The sequence below is a fragment of the Peromyscus maniculatus genome, chromosome 3 (assembly GCF_049852395.1).
Source record: "Peromyscus maniculatus bairdii isolate BWxNUB_F1_BW_parent chromosome 3, HU_Pman_BW_mat_3.1, whole genome shotgun sequence".
NCBI classification, from domain to species: Eukaryota; Metazoa; Chordata; class Mammalia; order Rodentia; family Cricetidae; genus Peromyscus; species Peromyscus maniculatus.
In genome coordinates this window covers 116,977,034-116,991,046 of record NC_134854.1, presented here as the reverse complement: position 1 = coordinate 116,991,046, position 14,013 = coordinate 116,977,034, and the positions used below count along the sequence as shown (strand labels likewise).

The 14,013-nt window shown below is 51.5% G+C and overlaps 1 protein-coding gene across 2 annotated transcripts in view; it reads left to right on the top strand.

Annotated features, from left to right (window-relative positions):
- Lrig1 (leucine rich repeats and immunoglobulin like domains 1) overlaps window positions 1–14,013 on the top strand; it is a 102,822-nt gene that overhangs the window by 71,712 nt on the left and 17,097 nt on the right. For both annotated transcript variants that reach the window (XM_006972595.4, XM_076567425.1), the window contains exons 4-9: window positions 911–1,048; window positions 3,143–3,286; window positions 4,806–4,949; window positions 6,331–6,474; window positions 8,781–8,924; window positions 11,214–11,294. In XM_006972595.4, the coding sequence (XP_006972657.2) occupies window positions 911–1,048; window positions 3,143–3,286; window positions 4,806–4,949; window positions 6,331–6,474; window positions 8,781–8,924; window positions 11,214–11,294 (795 nt within the window). The remainder of the gene's footprint in view (window positions 1–910; window positions 1,049–3,142; window positions 3,287–4,805; window positions 4,950–6,330; window positions 6,475–8,780; window positions 8,925–11,213; window positions 11,295–14,013) is intronic.

The following is a 14,013-nucleotide window of genomic DNA, read 5'->3' as shown; positions in this document are numbered from 1 at the left end:
GGCAGAGCCAGCCTGGTCTACAGAAAGGTGGCTCAGCAGTTAAGAGCACCAACTGCTCTTCCACAGGACCCGGGTTCAGTTCCCAGCACCTACATGACAGCTCACAACTGTCTGTAACTCCAGTTCCAGGGGATCTGACACCCTCACACAGACACACATGCAGGCAAAACACTAATGCTCATAAAATAAAAACAAATAAGTTAAAAATCAAACAAACAACTGAGCTCTGGACTCTGGAGTCAGCAGTCTTTAGTCATAATGCTCGACTAGGCACCAGAGATCAGAGATGGGGTTGGGTTGGAGCAGCTTGGTGCGCTTGCATGTCATCTGTCGCTGGGCACTGGGCATGTCAGCGCCCTATGTTCTTCTCTTGGGTGGAACAGCTGAGGCAAAGAGCTTATTCTGCACAGAAGAGCCTATATATAACACTGAGCCAGCAGATGATAATGCAATAGATAGAGGAATAGATCACGTATTGAATGTCCCTGAATTGTAATTTTAGGTCAAAGTAAAATCACAAAAACAAACGGTGGGGAATAAGAGCTTGTTGCCTCACTCCCCTGCTCTGTCTCAGGCAGCCCAGGATCCACAAGATCCATAGTGTGGGAGGCAGGGCTGAAGTCTCACCCCTGCCCTGTCTCAGGCAGCCCAGGATCCACAGGATCCACAGTGTGGGAGGCGGGGCTGAAGTCTCACCCCTGCCCTGTCTCAGGCAGCACAGGATCCACAGTGTGGGAGGCGGGGCTGAAGTCTCACCCCTGCCCTGTCTCAGGCAGCCCAGGATCCACAGCATCCACAGTGTGGGAGGCGGGGCTGAAGTCTCACCCCTGCCCTGTCTCAGGCAGCCCAGGATCCACAGCATCCACAGTGTGGGAGGCGGGGCTGAAGTCTCACCCCTGCTCTCTCTCAGGCAGCACAACAAGATCCTCAGTGTGGATGGAGGCCAGCTGAAGTCGTACCTGTCCTTGGAAGTTCTGGATCTGAGCTTGAACAACATCACGGAAATCCGGAGCTCTTGTTTCCCGAATGGCCTGCGTGTAAGGGAGCTGTAAGTGTCTCTGCCATCCATGTACCCCAGCTTCCAGGCCTTGTAATGGCTGCCCTGGCGCTCAGTCCTAGACACAGGGTGGGTGCTTGCTTCACTCTGGCCCTGGCTGGGCTAAGTTCGTGGGGTGGTGCAGACCTTTGGCAGGCCAAGAGTGGGGTCTACCCATGGTCCCTTGGGCATCCATTTTAGAGCATTTCCAAACCTTGTGGTGTCACGGTGGAGGGCAGTACTGAAGTAGGAAAGGTTAACGGGCTGTCTAAGGAATTTTAGAGCATTTCCAAACCTTGTGGTGTCACGGTGGAGGGCAGTACTGAAGTAGGAAAGGTTAACGGGCTGTCTAAGGAACTTGCCTCTCACAGTGCAGAGCCCAGAAGTCAGGCCCGCCCGGTCTCTCTACTCACAAGTCCAGTTTTGCTCTCATGCTCTGAGCTGTCTCCCAGAGAAACTTGGAGGGAGTAGTTGGGTGGTGAGTGGGTGCGCACCCCAGGGAGACAGGTTCAAAGACAGTGTATCATCAGAGACCTTTCGAATAAGCCATGTTGTGGCTGGCTCCTTTGGAGAGGGCAGTTACTCAGCTTTGTAGTTGTTCAGATGACTTTGTTTTTTAAACACGTCTCAGTACCTGCCTCACACTGAGTGGATGGCAGACAGGAATGAAGAAGCTAACCCTCTGCAATCCACTCGCTGCAGGTAGGGACACACTGCTTTGGGGAGGAACTGAAGACCAAAGCTAAAGAGACGGTTCCTAGTTATGAATGCATTTCCTCTCCTGTCTTGCTGCTGCTTCTGAGTTATTCTGCAGCTCATCTGCAAGGCTGCTTTAGGGCTCACGGTGACCCATCTTCTCAGGAAGGATGACACTTGGTACAAAATGACTTTTCCAAGTCATTCTGAGACTCCAGGAAGAGAAGTGATTGCTTTCAAAGGTTCATCAAGGCACAAGAATTGGGAACGAGAGGCCCTGACGTCTATAAAGCCCTGGGAGGGGGCTTTCAAAAGGTGTCCAGCTACCACCTGGTGCTTCTTATGTGGCACAGAGAAGCCACTGACTGCTACCCTGGGTTGCACTGTCCTTTCCCCCGCACAGATGCAGAGGGCACTTTGTGTTGGCGGCCGTTGACGGCCATGTCGTCATCACAGCGATTGCTCTGTAATCTGGAGTGCTGAGAACAAACAGTCCAGCCCCATCTACAGAGTCCTTACGTGCCCTGCTCTGGGCTGCTGCCTGATGGCGGGATCCGAAGCGCCTCACCCCCTCTTGGCACACAACCATTGCGGTTGAGGAGTCTCTGTCTGTCTCATTTTCACTCAGGCTTTTGTCTGGGGATGGCAGGAAGAAGGTGTGCAGTGGAGTGGCCTGTTGGGAGGAGACTGTATCGCTGGCTATGTCTTGTCTTTTTACCCCTTGATAGAGTTTGTTCTGGGAGCGGCTTGTCTCTGAGCACACTGCCATGTATTTTGAGAAAGAGTCCCCTCCTGTGTGGTCACAGGAGGCTCCCCTGACACGTATAATGTGTAGCCCTGTGAAGATGTATGTCTTCTTTTCTAAAGGACTCACAGAGGTCTCTTAAATGCTTCTTGAAGGTGTTAGAATTATTTAAATGAATGGTTTGCACATTTTCATTATGTAAATCGTACAGTCAGACCTACTTCAGGATTAAATAAGGGCTGTTTCTCCAAAGTGTAAAACCTACTGACCTTGGCTCCTAACTGACTTTTGCTTTTAGGGCTTTTTTGTCCAGTGTGAACTAGTTGGTGGTGAAGAAGGAACCCGCAGGTTCTCTTGAGGCAGGCCTTGTGCTGTGCTGAGGGGTGGGGAAAGGTTCGTGTGGCCCCCACCAGCAGAAGCACAGTGTGCTGAAGCACGGCCTGCCTCGGTGTCTTCTCCTCACTAGACAGCCTGCTAGCAGCATGCCCAGGTTCCCTGTCTTCGAAGTCAGGATGGGCTTGGCAGCATGGAGATAAGGGACTCAGTGGAGAGGTGTCCCTCGGGGTGTCTCCGACGGTTCCTAGCAGCCCCTGCCGGGTCTGGGGCTGTAAGGAGTGAGGAAGGCCTCCAACTGCCACTACATTTTCTCTCTTGAATCGTTCCAGCAACTTGGCAAGCAATCGCATCAGCAGCCTGGAGTCTGGAGCATTTGATGGTCTGTCACGGTCGCTGCTGACTCTTCGTCTGAGCAAAAACAGGATCACCCAGCTTCCTGTGAAAGCATTCAAGCTACCCAGGCTGATACAACTGTGAGTACAGAAACCTGCACTTTAATTAAGGTTAGCCAAACTTTATGGGGGCCAAATTTCCCCAAGGACCCTGTACCAATCGCCACCCCTCCCTCACCCCCCTTGGTAAAGCTCTGCATAAACTATCATTTATGACCCTACTGCAACACCTAATAAAAGCAAATTAGGAGTTGGGTCTGGTGTCAGCAGACTCCCTCAGATGGCCTCGGATGGAAAAGACCCACACGCTTGCATGCATGCTTGTCCTCGCTGACACTGAGCTTCTGAAGTGCAGTCCCTGACTCCTGCTGATGGCTTTCCCTCTCTGAACTCCAGATCCTCCTGCCTCAGCCTCCCAAGTGCTGGGGTTACAGGCATGCACCACTATTCCCACCTCAGTTTCATTCTTAGCTCAGGTTTTAGTGAGGGTTAAGGTACTGAGGCAGTCTGTACCTTGGACATAAAGTTATCTGTACCTTCTTGAATTGTTTGGTATGAAGCTAACCTGATCAAGGCAGCCACCTCTTCATTTCCTAAGTTTTAGAAGGTAACTGGTTTGTTTTTGTATAAAAGCATGTATTTGTGTGTCTCTACATACCATAAATAGCAAAAAGTTGCTAGAAAACTTGCACTAACCAAAACTTCCCAGCCAGTGAAAGATTTTTCAACTTTGTTTTTCTGTATCTTCCTTTTAGCAGAAGAGTGTATTTCAGGAAAATGAGCCAAAATTCAAAATGAGGTTTAAACAGAATGGAGCAGGTGCAGGTCAGGCTGGCAGGAGGTGGAGCGTGTCCTGATGGCACGCTTCTGTGCCCCACCCCATGGGTGCCGGAGCTTCGCTTTGCTCCTTTCCATCTAAGAAGCTGGAGACGCTGTGTGTGGAGCAGGGTCATGAGCCGCTGCAGAAACATCTGGGGGACCAAGGGCTTCCCAGTTAGTGCTGTGTTCTCCCACCTTCCCAGAGTTGCTGCTGGGGTCCAGCTGACCTAGAGCCCTGCTCTCTCGCGTCAGCTAAGACTGTTCTGCTAGGGCTAGGGGCCAAGTGTGTGTGCTCCCGTCCCCCACGTCTCCATGAGCGGTCACTTCTTTGCACGGTAGAGCAGCCTGTCAGATGCCCGAGTGGAAGGTTTGCTGCTGTGTGATAGCCAGTGGTTAGGGTTTTCTTGGGTTGAAGCATCTGGTGTGGATTTCTGTAGCTGAGCACCTCAGCTAAGGAATGTGCCTCCTGAGTCATGCCGAGGGCCTGCTGTAAAATCATGCATGATGACTGTTTTCAGGGAAGAGATGTGGGTGCTTGGGCTGCCACGGTACCAGGGCCAGCATGGAGCTGGCTATACAGTGCTCACTGTACTTCCTGGACTGCATCAGCCATGCTGTTTGACAGAGTCGGTGTGCCGCTGAGGTGTGCCCCGGGTTCCCTCCCCTAAGACTCCTCCTCCATAGTTTCCACAATGACTCAAAAACCCGCTTGAACTTCTTGGAATGGTGCCGGCCAGATGTGCACATGGGAGGTTCTGACCTGATGGCTTTGTCTCCGTAGGGACCTGAATCGGAATCGGATTCGGCTGATTGAGGGTCTCACGTTCCAGGGGCTCGATAGCTTGGAGGTGCTGAAGCTTCAGCGGAACAACATCAGCAAGCTGACAGATGGTGCCTTCTGGGGGCTGTCTAAGATGCATGTGCTGTAAGTGCAGGCATCCCTGCTGGGCTCGGGGAGGACGTGGGCAGGGGCTCTTCGGAGCATGTATGCACTCACACATTCGTTCAGCTGGGTGTGGTGGCTACCTGGACCTAGTCCCCTGCTCTTTGGACCTTTTTCTGCACGATGGACTAAACCCCAGGTTGTTTTCCCTGCAAGGTAGGGAGGAGGTTCTAGTAGACACATGGTCAGCTAGGGAAGTGGAAGGAGATGGACTGCTCCAGTCTGCTGGGCCTACTCTCCACCCCCCACTTCTGCCACAAACCTAAGACTCCAGAGTGATTCCCTCCCCACATCCTCTCCACTCACACACTTATAGGAAGTCCCTTCCTCCCTCACGCTGGGTCAGTGGTCTTTCTTGATGTGCAGGTGGGCCAAAATGTATAGTTCATCTTGGGAGATTTATTCCTGTCTTGTGAGCTAATCAAGACACGGAGTGCAGATGTGCAGCTTTTATCAGGGGAGTTTCCAGCCAGATGTGTGTAGCAGCAGAGCTGTCTGCTGCCAGAATAATGAAAGAGAATAGCAGAGAAGCAGTACTGATCTTCTGATTTGAAGCCTGTACAGTTGACTCTGCACAGCCAGGCAGTAACGGTGCTGTCGTGTCCCGAAGGCGGTCACTCCTTACCCTCTCTGCCTTTGGTTGTCTGGTTTTCAGGTTTACCAGTGGTTCCTTCCAGATGAACACAACTGCACCACTGTCTTTACCTGTGCCTGTCAGTGGTTCAGCTGGCCGACTCCCTTCCTCCTCCCTGCTTCCCATGCAGATGACATCACAGCCCGTACATCTGCTATTATCTTTGTAGCTGAAACCGAGGCCGGAAGCCTGGGCCCCCGGCCACCAGTGTGCTGCCCGTTCTCATCCTCAGAAGCCTCTTCCACTGCCTGCACCTTCCCCTGCACTCACTTTGCATGGCACGGACAGGAGGAGCCTGCTGCTCCGCTTCTTGCCGTTCACACTTTCCACTTCGGACTAACTGGATGTCACTTTCCTATGTCATTTCGGAATCAGAAATCTAAATGGTTACTTGCTGAGACCAGAGTTCTCAGAAGAAAACTGGTTACCCACCACTTGGTTTTTATATTAAATCTGCAAATAAGGAGTGGTATGTTTCTTAGGATTTTTTTTTTTTAAAAAATACACTAAGCACTCATGATTTGAACAGTGGGAGAAAGTCAGATGGACCAAAGCAAGTGCCAGTTGCTTAAACTTCCTCTCTAACACCGAACAAAATGTGCATACTTCTCCGTTCTGGTACCTTCTCTGTGCTGATGACCACATCTGATCCGGACTGGCCTCCTGCTTGCTGTCTGTGTGGCGAGCGGATGGCGGCAGTCTCTTCATCCCGTGTATCCCTCCCTGCAGGCACTTGGAGTACAACAGCCTGGTGGAAGTGAACAGCGGCTCCCTCTACGGCCTCACGGCCCTGCATCAGCTGCACCTCAGCAACAACTCCATCTCCCGCATTCAGCGCGACGGGTGGAGCTTCTGTCAGAAGCTGCATGAGCTGTAAGTCTAGGGCAGCGGTCACTCACAGGACCCGGTGAAGCATCTGGGAGCCACCGGCCCGCCTCACCCCACAGGGGCCTGATGAGGGCCACCCAGAGGCAGGGAGCCTGGTGATCTGTCAAGAAGAAAGACCCATGCGGAGCCACTGCCCCCGGGCCTTAGGCTTGGAGTCAGCAGTGAAGGAGAGGGCGTGCCAGAGAACAGAGGCCTAGGTGTCATCCCAGCACTTTTGTGTGACAATAGTTCATGTGCATTTCTTGAGTGAAAAAGTCCCATTAGAGTAGGACAGCGACACGGAAAGATGGTGACATGCTGACAGCGGGGGGACCTCCACCATCCTTTCCTCAGACGGTTTCTCAGGACACCGGGCTCATTCCTGCCCCCCGTCTGTGTCCCAGTGCCTGATGGTGGATGTATGGAGATGCAGCGTCCCGTAGGTCCTTTGGGGAGTTCCGGGACAGGGTTCCCAGGTTGTACCCTTGCTCCTGAGAATAGTAGTGACAGACCCCCCTGATGGGGGCGGCATGTGGCCTAGGCATCCCTTCACAGAAGACACACTAGTGCTAGAGCCCAGGACTCGGCAGACATCGTGTGCCCCTTTGTTCCTGCCCTCTGTCTAGTCATTCTTCCCGTTTAATAGATGCCTTGTAGTCCAGTAGGTTTATTCTGGGAGGTCCAGAGGTTGGTTTCCTCCCTCCCTCCCTCCCTTCTTTCTTTCTTTCTTTTTTTATTTTATTTGGCTAGGCTTGGCTATAGGAAAAGATGGATCCACCAAAGCAAGTGATTGGTAGGAATGCCACACCTTGCTCAGCCTCTCTTGTGTGTTTTGACTTCACCAGGTGGCATCTTTAGAGACACTTCAGCCTGATGCTGACTCTCGCAGCCTGTGTTTTCCTCTGGTCGTCTCTACTCTGGTTGCTATCTGTGGCCCTCAGTGTACATGTCTCTCCGTACCCCACACTTACACAGAGTTCAGGGTTTAGCTAGCCCCTGTCTTTTGTCAAAGGCCATACATAGTCCCACCCTGTACTCTGTATTCATTGCACTTAGAGCTAGTGTTCATTCTTTGGGTTTGGCCTCCTGCTGCCTCGAGAAGCTGCTGTTGACCACTGCCCATGGTACTGAGTGCCATTGACCAGCCCTTGATTTGTGGATTTGTGGTTTTCTGTTGGCGGCTAGGAGTCGTAGGGAAGAGAGGGGCCTTATAGGTGTTCAGTCTAGTTCCCAAGCAAGGACAGTCCTCTGGAATACACCAGAAAGTGTTTGAGCCCCTGGAGTTGGGGCCACATGGAAAGGTAAACTAGGCAGACCCTTGAGTCCCCTCCTCCTGTTTCTGCCTGGCAATATGACACTCTCTTGTGCCCTTTAGAGAAAGGGAACTATCTCTCGAGTGTACTGGACTAGTCCTAGTAATTTGCTCCATATTAGAAAGCCTCAGCCAGAGGAAGGATTGCTTTCCAGCAAGTTCTTGCCCTTCCTTTAAGCTAAATGCTTTAATTGCAGGCAAGGATGTAATTTGGGTCTCCTGTCAATCTTTGCAACTGATAGACACTATGACTTAGTTCTGTAAGAGGGACAGAATAGCATTCACTGCCACCTTTAAAACCATATTAACCTTCAGTTAATTCAGTTTGCTTCTTTTTGTACCAGTCCAGGCTTAACTTTCTGACTGTAGATAAACTAATACATCACATAACCAACCCAGTGTTGTGCAGTAGTGCTGGGAAGAGCTGGATTCTGACAGAGAGGCAAAGTGCATGCTTTGGGGCCTGATCCCTGTTGACTGCTGTAGTCTTTACAACCAAGGCCTTCTGTGTCATGCTCTTCTTATCCTGCTAAGATGGGAGGTCCTGGTTTGGCTGTCCCAGGCAGTGGCTCGTGGTACCCTCTGCTGGCCAATACAGGGAGTGTAGCTGTGGCTTCCTTGCACAGTGTAGAGCCCTTCCAGATTCTGTTTACTGTGTCAGTCTCTGCCGAGAGGGGTCTTTCATTGCCTGAACCAAGACCAGCAATGGAGGGGCCTGGAGCCTTGAGGTCTGGGTTGTATGACAGGTGTCTACAGAGTGTGTAAGCAGTAGTCCTCAGTTTCGTGGCACTGGTTTCATGATTTGCACAATCATTTTGTTATCAGACTAGATGAATGTTGACAAGATGGGTTTCTTTCTGTATGGCCACTTTTACTCAGGGTTCCTGAAAACAGTATCCCCTTCCTGGTGAGGTCAGGCCAGTCATGGTGTGACTGCTTGAGAGAAGAGGGCATCCATTTAGCTCAGTGGTGACATTTGTCTTCTTCTTCTCTTCCTCAGGATTCTGTCCTTCAACAACCTCACTAGGCTGGATGAGGAGAGCCTGGCCGAGTTGGGCAGCCTCAGTATCCTGCGCCTCAGCCACAACGCCATCAGCCACATCGCTGAAGGAGCCTTCAAGGGACTCAAGAGTCTGCGGGTCTTGTAAGGGTTTTGCTTTTGAGGGTGACAGAATGAAGGGCACCCAGGTGGGAGAGCAGACCACAAAGTGCCTGCTTTGTTCAGATTCCCCTCTTGCTGGCTGCTAGTCAGAACTGGACCCAAAGCTGGCATACTGTGGGAACATGGACTTGAACTTTCATATCACTCACAAAAAAATAACCATTGAGCAGAAAAATCTTTTCTTTCCCAGGATGGTGCCGATAGAAGGAGAGAACTCTTTAAAAACCGTCATTGTCAGTAATTCTCAGCACATGAGGCAGAATGGGGTGGGGAGTCTGGAAAAGCATGTCTACACAGGGTGCCTGCAGCAGCATCCAGACAGTGCTGCAGGTTTCTTTTCCAGTCTTCTGGCTGTGACTTCTTATGTATTTTTCTTTCTGAACAGGGAGGGTGGTGGTTTTGTTCATTGGCTTTTTAAGGCAGGATCTCTGTAGCCCAGGCTAGTCTCAAGCTCCTATAACTGAGGCTGGACTTCAACTTGTGGCTATCTTCCCATCTCAAGCACTAGGATTACAGGTGTGTGAGCCTCTGGGCCTGGCTGTAAATTTGGAGGATTTTTTTTCTCATGTTGCTGTAGCTCAAATCCCGGGGCCTTGAGAATGATAAGTGTGCTCTCTTCCACTAAAAGCCACATCCCCAGCCCTGACTTCTGCTTTTAGATCCTATGTGGTGTTGTTTTTTTTTTTCTCCAAGTCAGTGCCGTGGTCACTTTCCTGCTACTTGAAGCTCTTAGTGGATCTGGTATCCACGAGAGAGGGAAATGAGGTCTAGTGTCCTTGTGTGAGCCTCATTAGGGAGTGGTAAGACCCAGAGGAAGTGAGAATGTCATGTCCTTTAAAGTGTCCAGTTGGGTGAGGCTGCTAGAAGTTGCTGAGGGTGCTTTTCTGGGACGTTTCATAGAACTTTTCAGTGATAAACGTTAGGCAGATTCCTAGCAGCCCTGAGCCTAAAACTCCCAGAAGGGCACAGGGTTCTCAACAGACGGAAGGAGCAGCTTCGGCTGCCGCCTTCTCCAACATGGTCTTCTACTGGGAGAGTGCGCCTGTCCTGTGCCAGGAGCAAGGCCTCCCCGCTCACACCTGGCAGAGTGGGCTCTAGGAGTGAGTCACTGCTGGCCCCGAGTGTGCAAGAACCAGTGCCAAGCCATTCGAGCCGAGGTCAGTCTGCGAGCCCTTGAGAGGCCTGAACAGAAAGGCCAGGAACATTCAGGCCGAGCCGGCCAGAAAGAAGAGGGAGACTTCGGTAGGCAAGGCCCAGAGCAGGAAGACAGGCACACAAAGCCACAGCCTGGACCCCTGCTGTACTCGGTCTAAAGATGACCAGGAGAGGGGAGGTCCCTTCCAGCAGCATGTTCTCTTAGCTTCGTGCTGGAAAGTGAAGGTCACAGCAAGCGTCTTGCACTTACATCCCAGCTCCACTCCCCACTGGCGGTGACTTTCCAGCTTTTTCCCAGAGCCAAGAGCTGCATCCCTCTCTGTTCTTAGCCATATCTGCAGGGATTCTGGAAAAGGGTGTGCAGAGACCATGGCCCTGTGAAGGTCTGGAAAGAACACAATGTGAAGAGAGTAGGGTCTGGCTGCCAGGTGTGGCATGCTGCTGGGCACTGTGGCCCGTTCTTGGAAGCTCAGGGAGGAAGCTGAAATACTAACCTTGTCCAGGCAGTCTGGGGCTGAGGAGGTGGCTTTATTTTTCCTGTCCTGGCAAGTGGGTCACAAGACTGACTCAGCACCCAGATGTCTGCTCTGGCTCAGAGTCTGGGCCTGCATAGGCCTCTTGAGGAGCAGGGTGCCGGCCCCGGACTTAGAGCCAGCCTGAAGGACACCAGGGCCGAGCCCCATCCGTTGGCGTCCCTTTCGTCCACATACCTTTCAGTGTCCTGCTTGAGCCCCGAAAGAGAACTGTGGTTAATACAAGAGTAGACAGAAACCACAGGAGTCATTTGGGCCAAAGGTCCACTTTGTGGAAGTGGGGTACACCCCGGGCTTCTTCTGGTGCAGTCTCTACTGTTTCCCTCCCTGGAGCCAGCCAGAGTAGTTGATGGGTGTGCTGGCTTCACTGGAGGCAGAAGCAAGGTCACACTGCAGAGTGCGCAAAGGGGTTTTCTCCAGCCACACTTCTCGTGGCAGTACATAATGCTGGGCCCTCTGGGGTACACTAGATGCTTTAGGCCTCCCGGTGAAGGCCTCAGTGTGGGGCTGGTCTCCCTCCACGGTGAAGAACGAAGCCAGAGCTCAAGAGGGAGGGTGAACTTGTCTTCTGTCTTCTTCTCAGGGACCTGGACCATAATGAGATCTCGGGTACAATCGAAGATACCAGTGGTGCCTTCCTGGGGCTTGACAACCTCAGCAAACTGTGAGTATTTCTGAGTGTGCAGTTCTGCAAGCTCTGGGGTACATTCCTGCAGCTCCCTTGGGTCTTCGTGGGCCCACAAAGGCCAGCAGGAGGCCTTCTGCTGTGTGCCGAGAAGAGACCGAGGACTGGTGTGAGGGCTCCATAGTGCTCACAGGCTGCTCTCGGGCTTTGTGCTGTCCTGTGTGGTGTCCTTCCTTAGGCTGCTGGTCTTGGTCCTGTTCACAGCCCGTCCGAAAACACTGGATGTTTTGTCCTTTGCACAGAAGGGTGTGGCTGCCTTCCTCAATTTCTAGAAAATGTGTGAAATATCTCTGGGTAACTTGATAGTTTCGAGGCTCTTGTTGGTATTTTGCTGTTAATTATGATCTCCAGTAAAGCAGCCGTTATTTGAATTTGAATTCAACCTTGGGAGTCTTTGCCCTGCCCTCCTAGAATTTGCTAGTTGCGGCAGGAGGCTCATGTCTGTGTGGAGTTCCTGGTGATCTCATGAGGACAGGCTCTGTGATGCAACCCTTAGAGGTCAGGTGAGTCAGGTGAAGGGACTGACCCCAGACCTTGCAGGTGGCAGCTTCAGGTTTGTGCACCTGCCTGTGGAACTGGTATACTCACTCTCTTGCCTAAGCTTCAGAATGGCTCTGGAGTTCTGCTGCTTGTGAGGGAGGGAGCGCTTCTGGACCTCATAGAAGAAGTCCTTAATTAGAACCTGAGTGACGGGTAGGAGAAGCAGTATGGCGCCACACTGTCACCCCCACTTCCATCCTGGCACTGCTCAGGAGGGCAGGGGGGTTCTGTGGAGGGTGCACATGAAGGGAAATATGTGGGGTGTAGAGAAGTGGGACCTTCCTCCATATTGGGAGGAAGGTTTGTCCATGCCATGGCTTCCTCCAAGAACATGAGTACAAGGCCTTCCTTGACATGTTCCCCCATCCTGCACACACTAAGGTGCCTTTGTGGTTGCTTTAGCAAGCAGTGAACTGGCCTTTGGGAGCCTTGGGCTGGGCTGGCCGGATGTGTAAGAGGGTTTAAGAAGTGACATCTGAGGTCACTGTCTGATCTAAGTCCTGACTAGGGGGTTCAGGCTAACCACCCCTTCCCTGGAGCACCTTCCAGCCCAGGGAGCCATCACTAACTGCTAGCTTGAGAGCCACACCCACATCACCCCCAGGTATCTGCTAAGAGAGGTCAGGGCCTGATTCAGCCTATCAGCAGAGTGATTGGCACTGTGTAATCGAGAATTTGTTTTATTGCTGTTGCCACCATTAGAGCTAACAGCTGCCCTCACTGTAAAAGAGGTCAATGTGACTAATATTTAATGGATGAAATAAGGCACAGCTTTTCCCAAGATCTAGTTTATGGGAGATTTCACTAAACAGCTCAGTTTGTTTTTACTGGGACCCGGAGCACATGGTGCCCTGGCTTGTGGGGATCTGAGTAAGTGCAGGAGTTGGCAGTCTCGCAGACACACTTGGGGTTCAGTGTCCCATGAGCTGTTAATTGCTGCTAGTTTTGTGGCTAAGGAGCCAAAGTGAACATGGCCACTGGGTTTCTGGGTATTTGGTTTATTTAAAGTAAGAATTTCAGATTTCGAGTTGTGGAAGAGTTTTCGGGATGAGATTGTGTTTGTGTCTACACAGACCGCCCATGAGAGAAGGAGAAGGTGGAGAGGTCATTGGCCTGTTTGCCCTTCACCTTACAAAGGCTGAAAACAGTAGGCTTTGCCTAAAGGCTGAACTGACTGCAGGCCCCCAGGGCAAGAATCTGTTTCTAAAGAAGCCTCTTGCTGTGGTTTGGATGCCCTTGGGAGCATGTGGAACTGGCACCTCTGTCTGTGTTCCTTGCACTGTTTGGGCCTGTTCTGGGATGTAAGCCTCATGGTGGGTGATGGCTAGGCCATGGTGCAACTTGGGCTTTCCAGGCATCACGTCATCTTTCATTAGCTTCCAGCAGCAGGCTGGTACTTGTCCTCCCTGTGGCCTCTGTCTTCCATAGGTGAAGGATGGCCAGCCTCGAGTCCAGATCATATCCCTGGTTCTTGCTGGAATCCTCACCAAGAAATACCTCTCTCTTGGGAAGAGTTGAGCCAGACTAGTTTTGTCCAGGAGCTTTCTCCTCTATCCACTTAATCACTGCTGCTTAGCCTCGTGGATTTTGACATTTCCCAGGCATCCAGCCTGCTTAAAGATGACTGTTAGAAAATTCTGGATGACATTAAGATTGAGGGGCAGAGCTGATTACAAGCATCACTTTGGGCTGTCCTAAGAGATGCCTCTCATCAGTCCTCAATAATAAAGGAGGGAATTCTGTATGTAATTGTCTGGTGCACTCTAGGTCTCCCTCAGGTGGGAGCTCTGAACTCAGTACCCAGAACAGGAACACTCTGTGTATATGAAACTGAATATTCATTGCTGAGGCCAGGATTAGAACTGCCAAAGTCCTGTCCCATGCTCAAAAGCCTAAGGGTACAGACTTTAGTTACCTGGAAAGCGAACTGTGACACCTCAACTACCTGGGATTTAATGAACTTCTGGTCTACTTCATATAAATTCTGGGCTCTTGCTCAAGAAGCTGGAGTACAGGCCCTCTTCTCCAGGCCCTAAGGGTCAGGGTAAAGATCATGACAGCTGCATCCTGGCCACTATAGTGCATGACAAATGCAAAGAGCTATGAGGCCATCTGGATGGATGCCCACCTTCCTGTTCTCTTCTGGTGGTTGTGACCC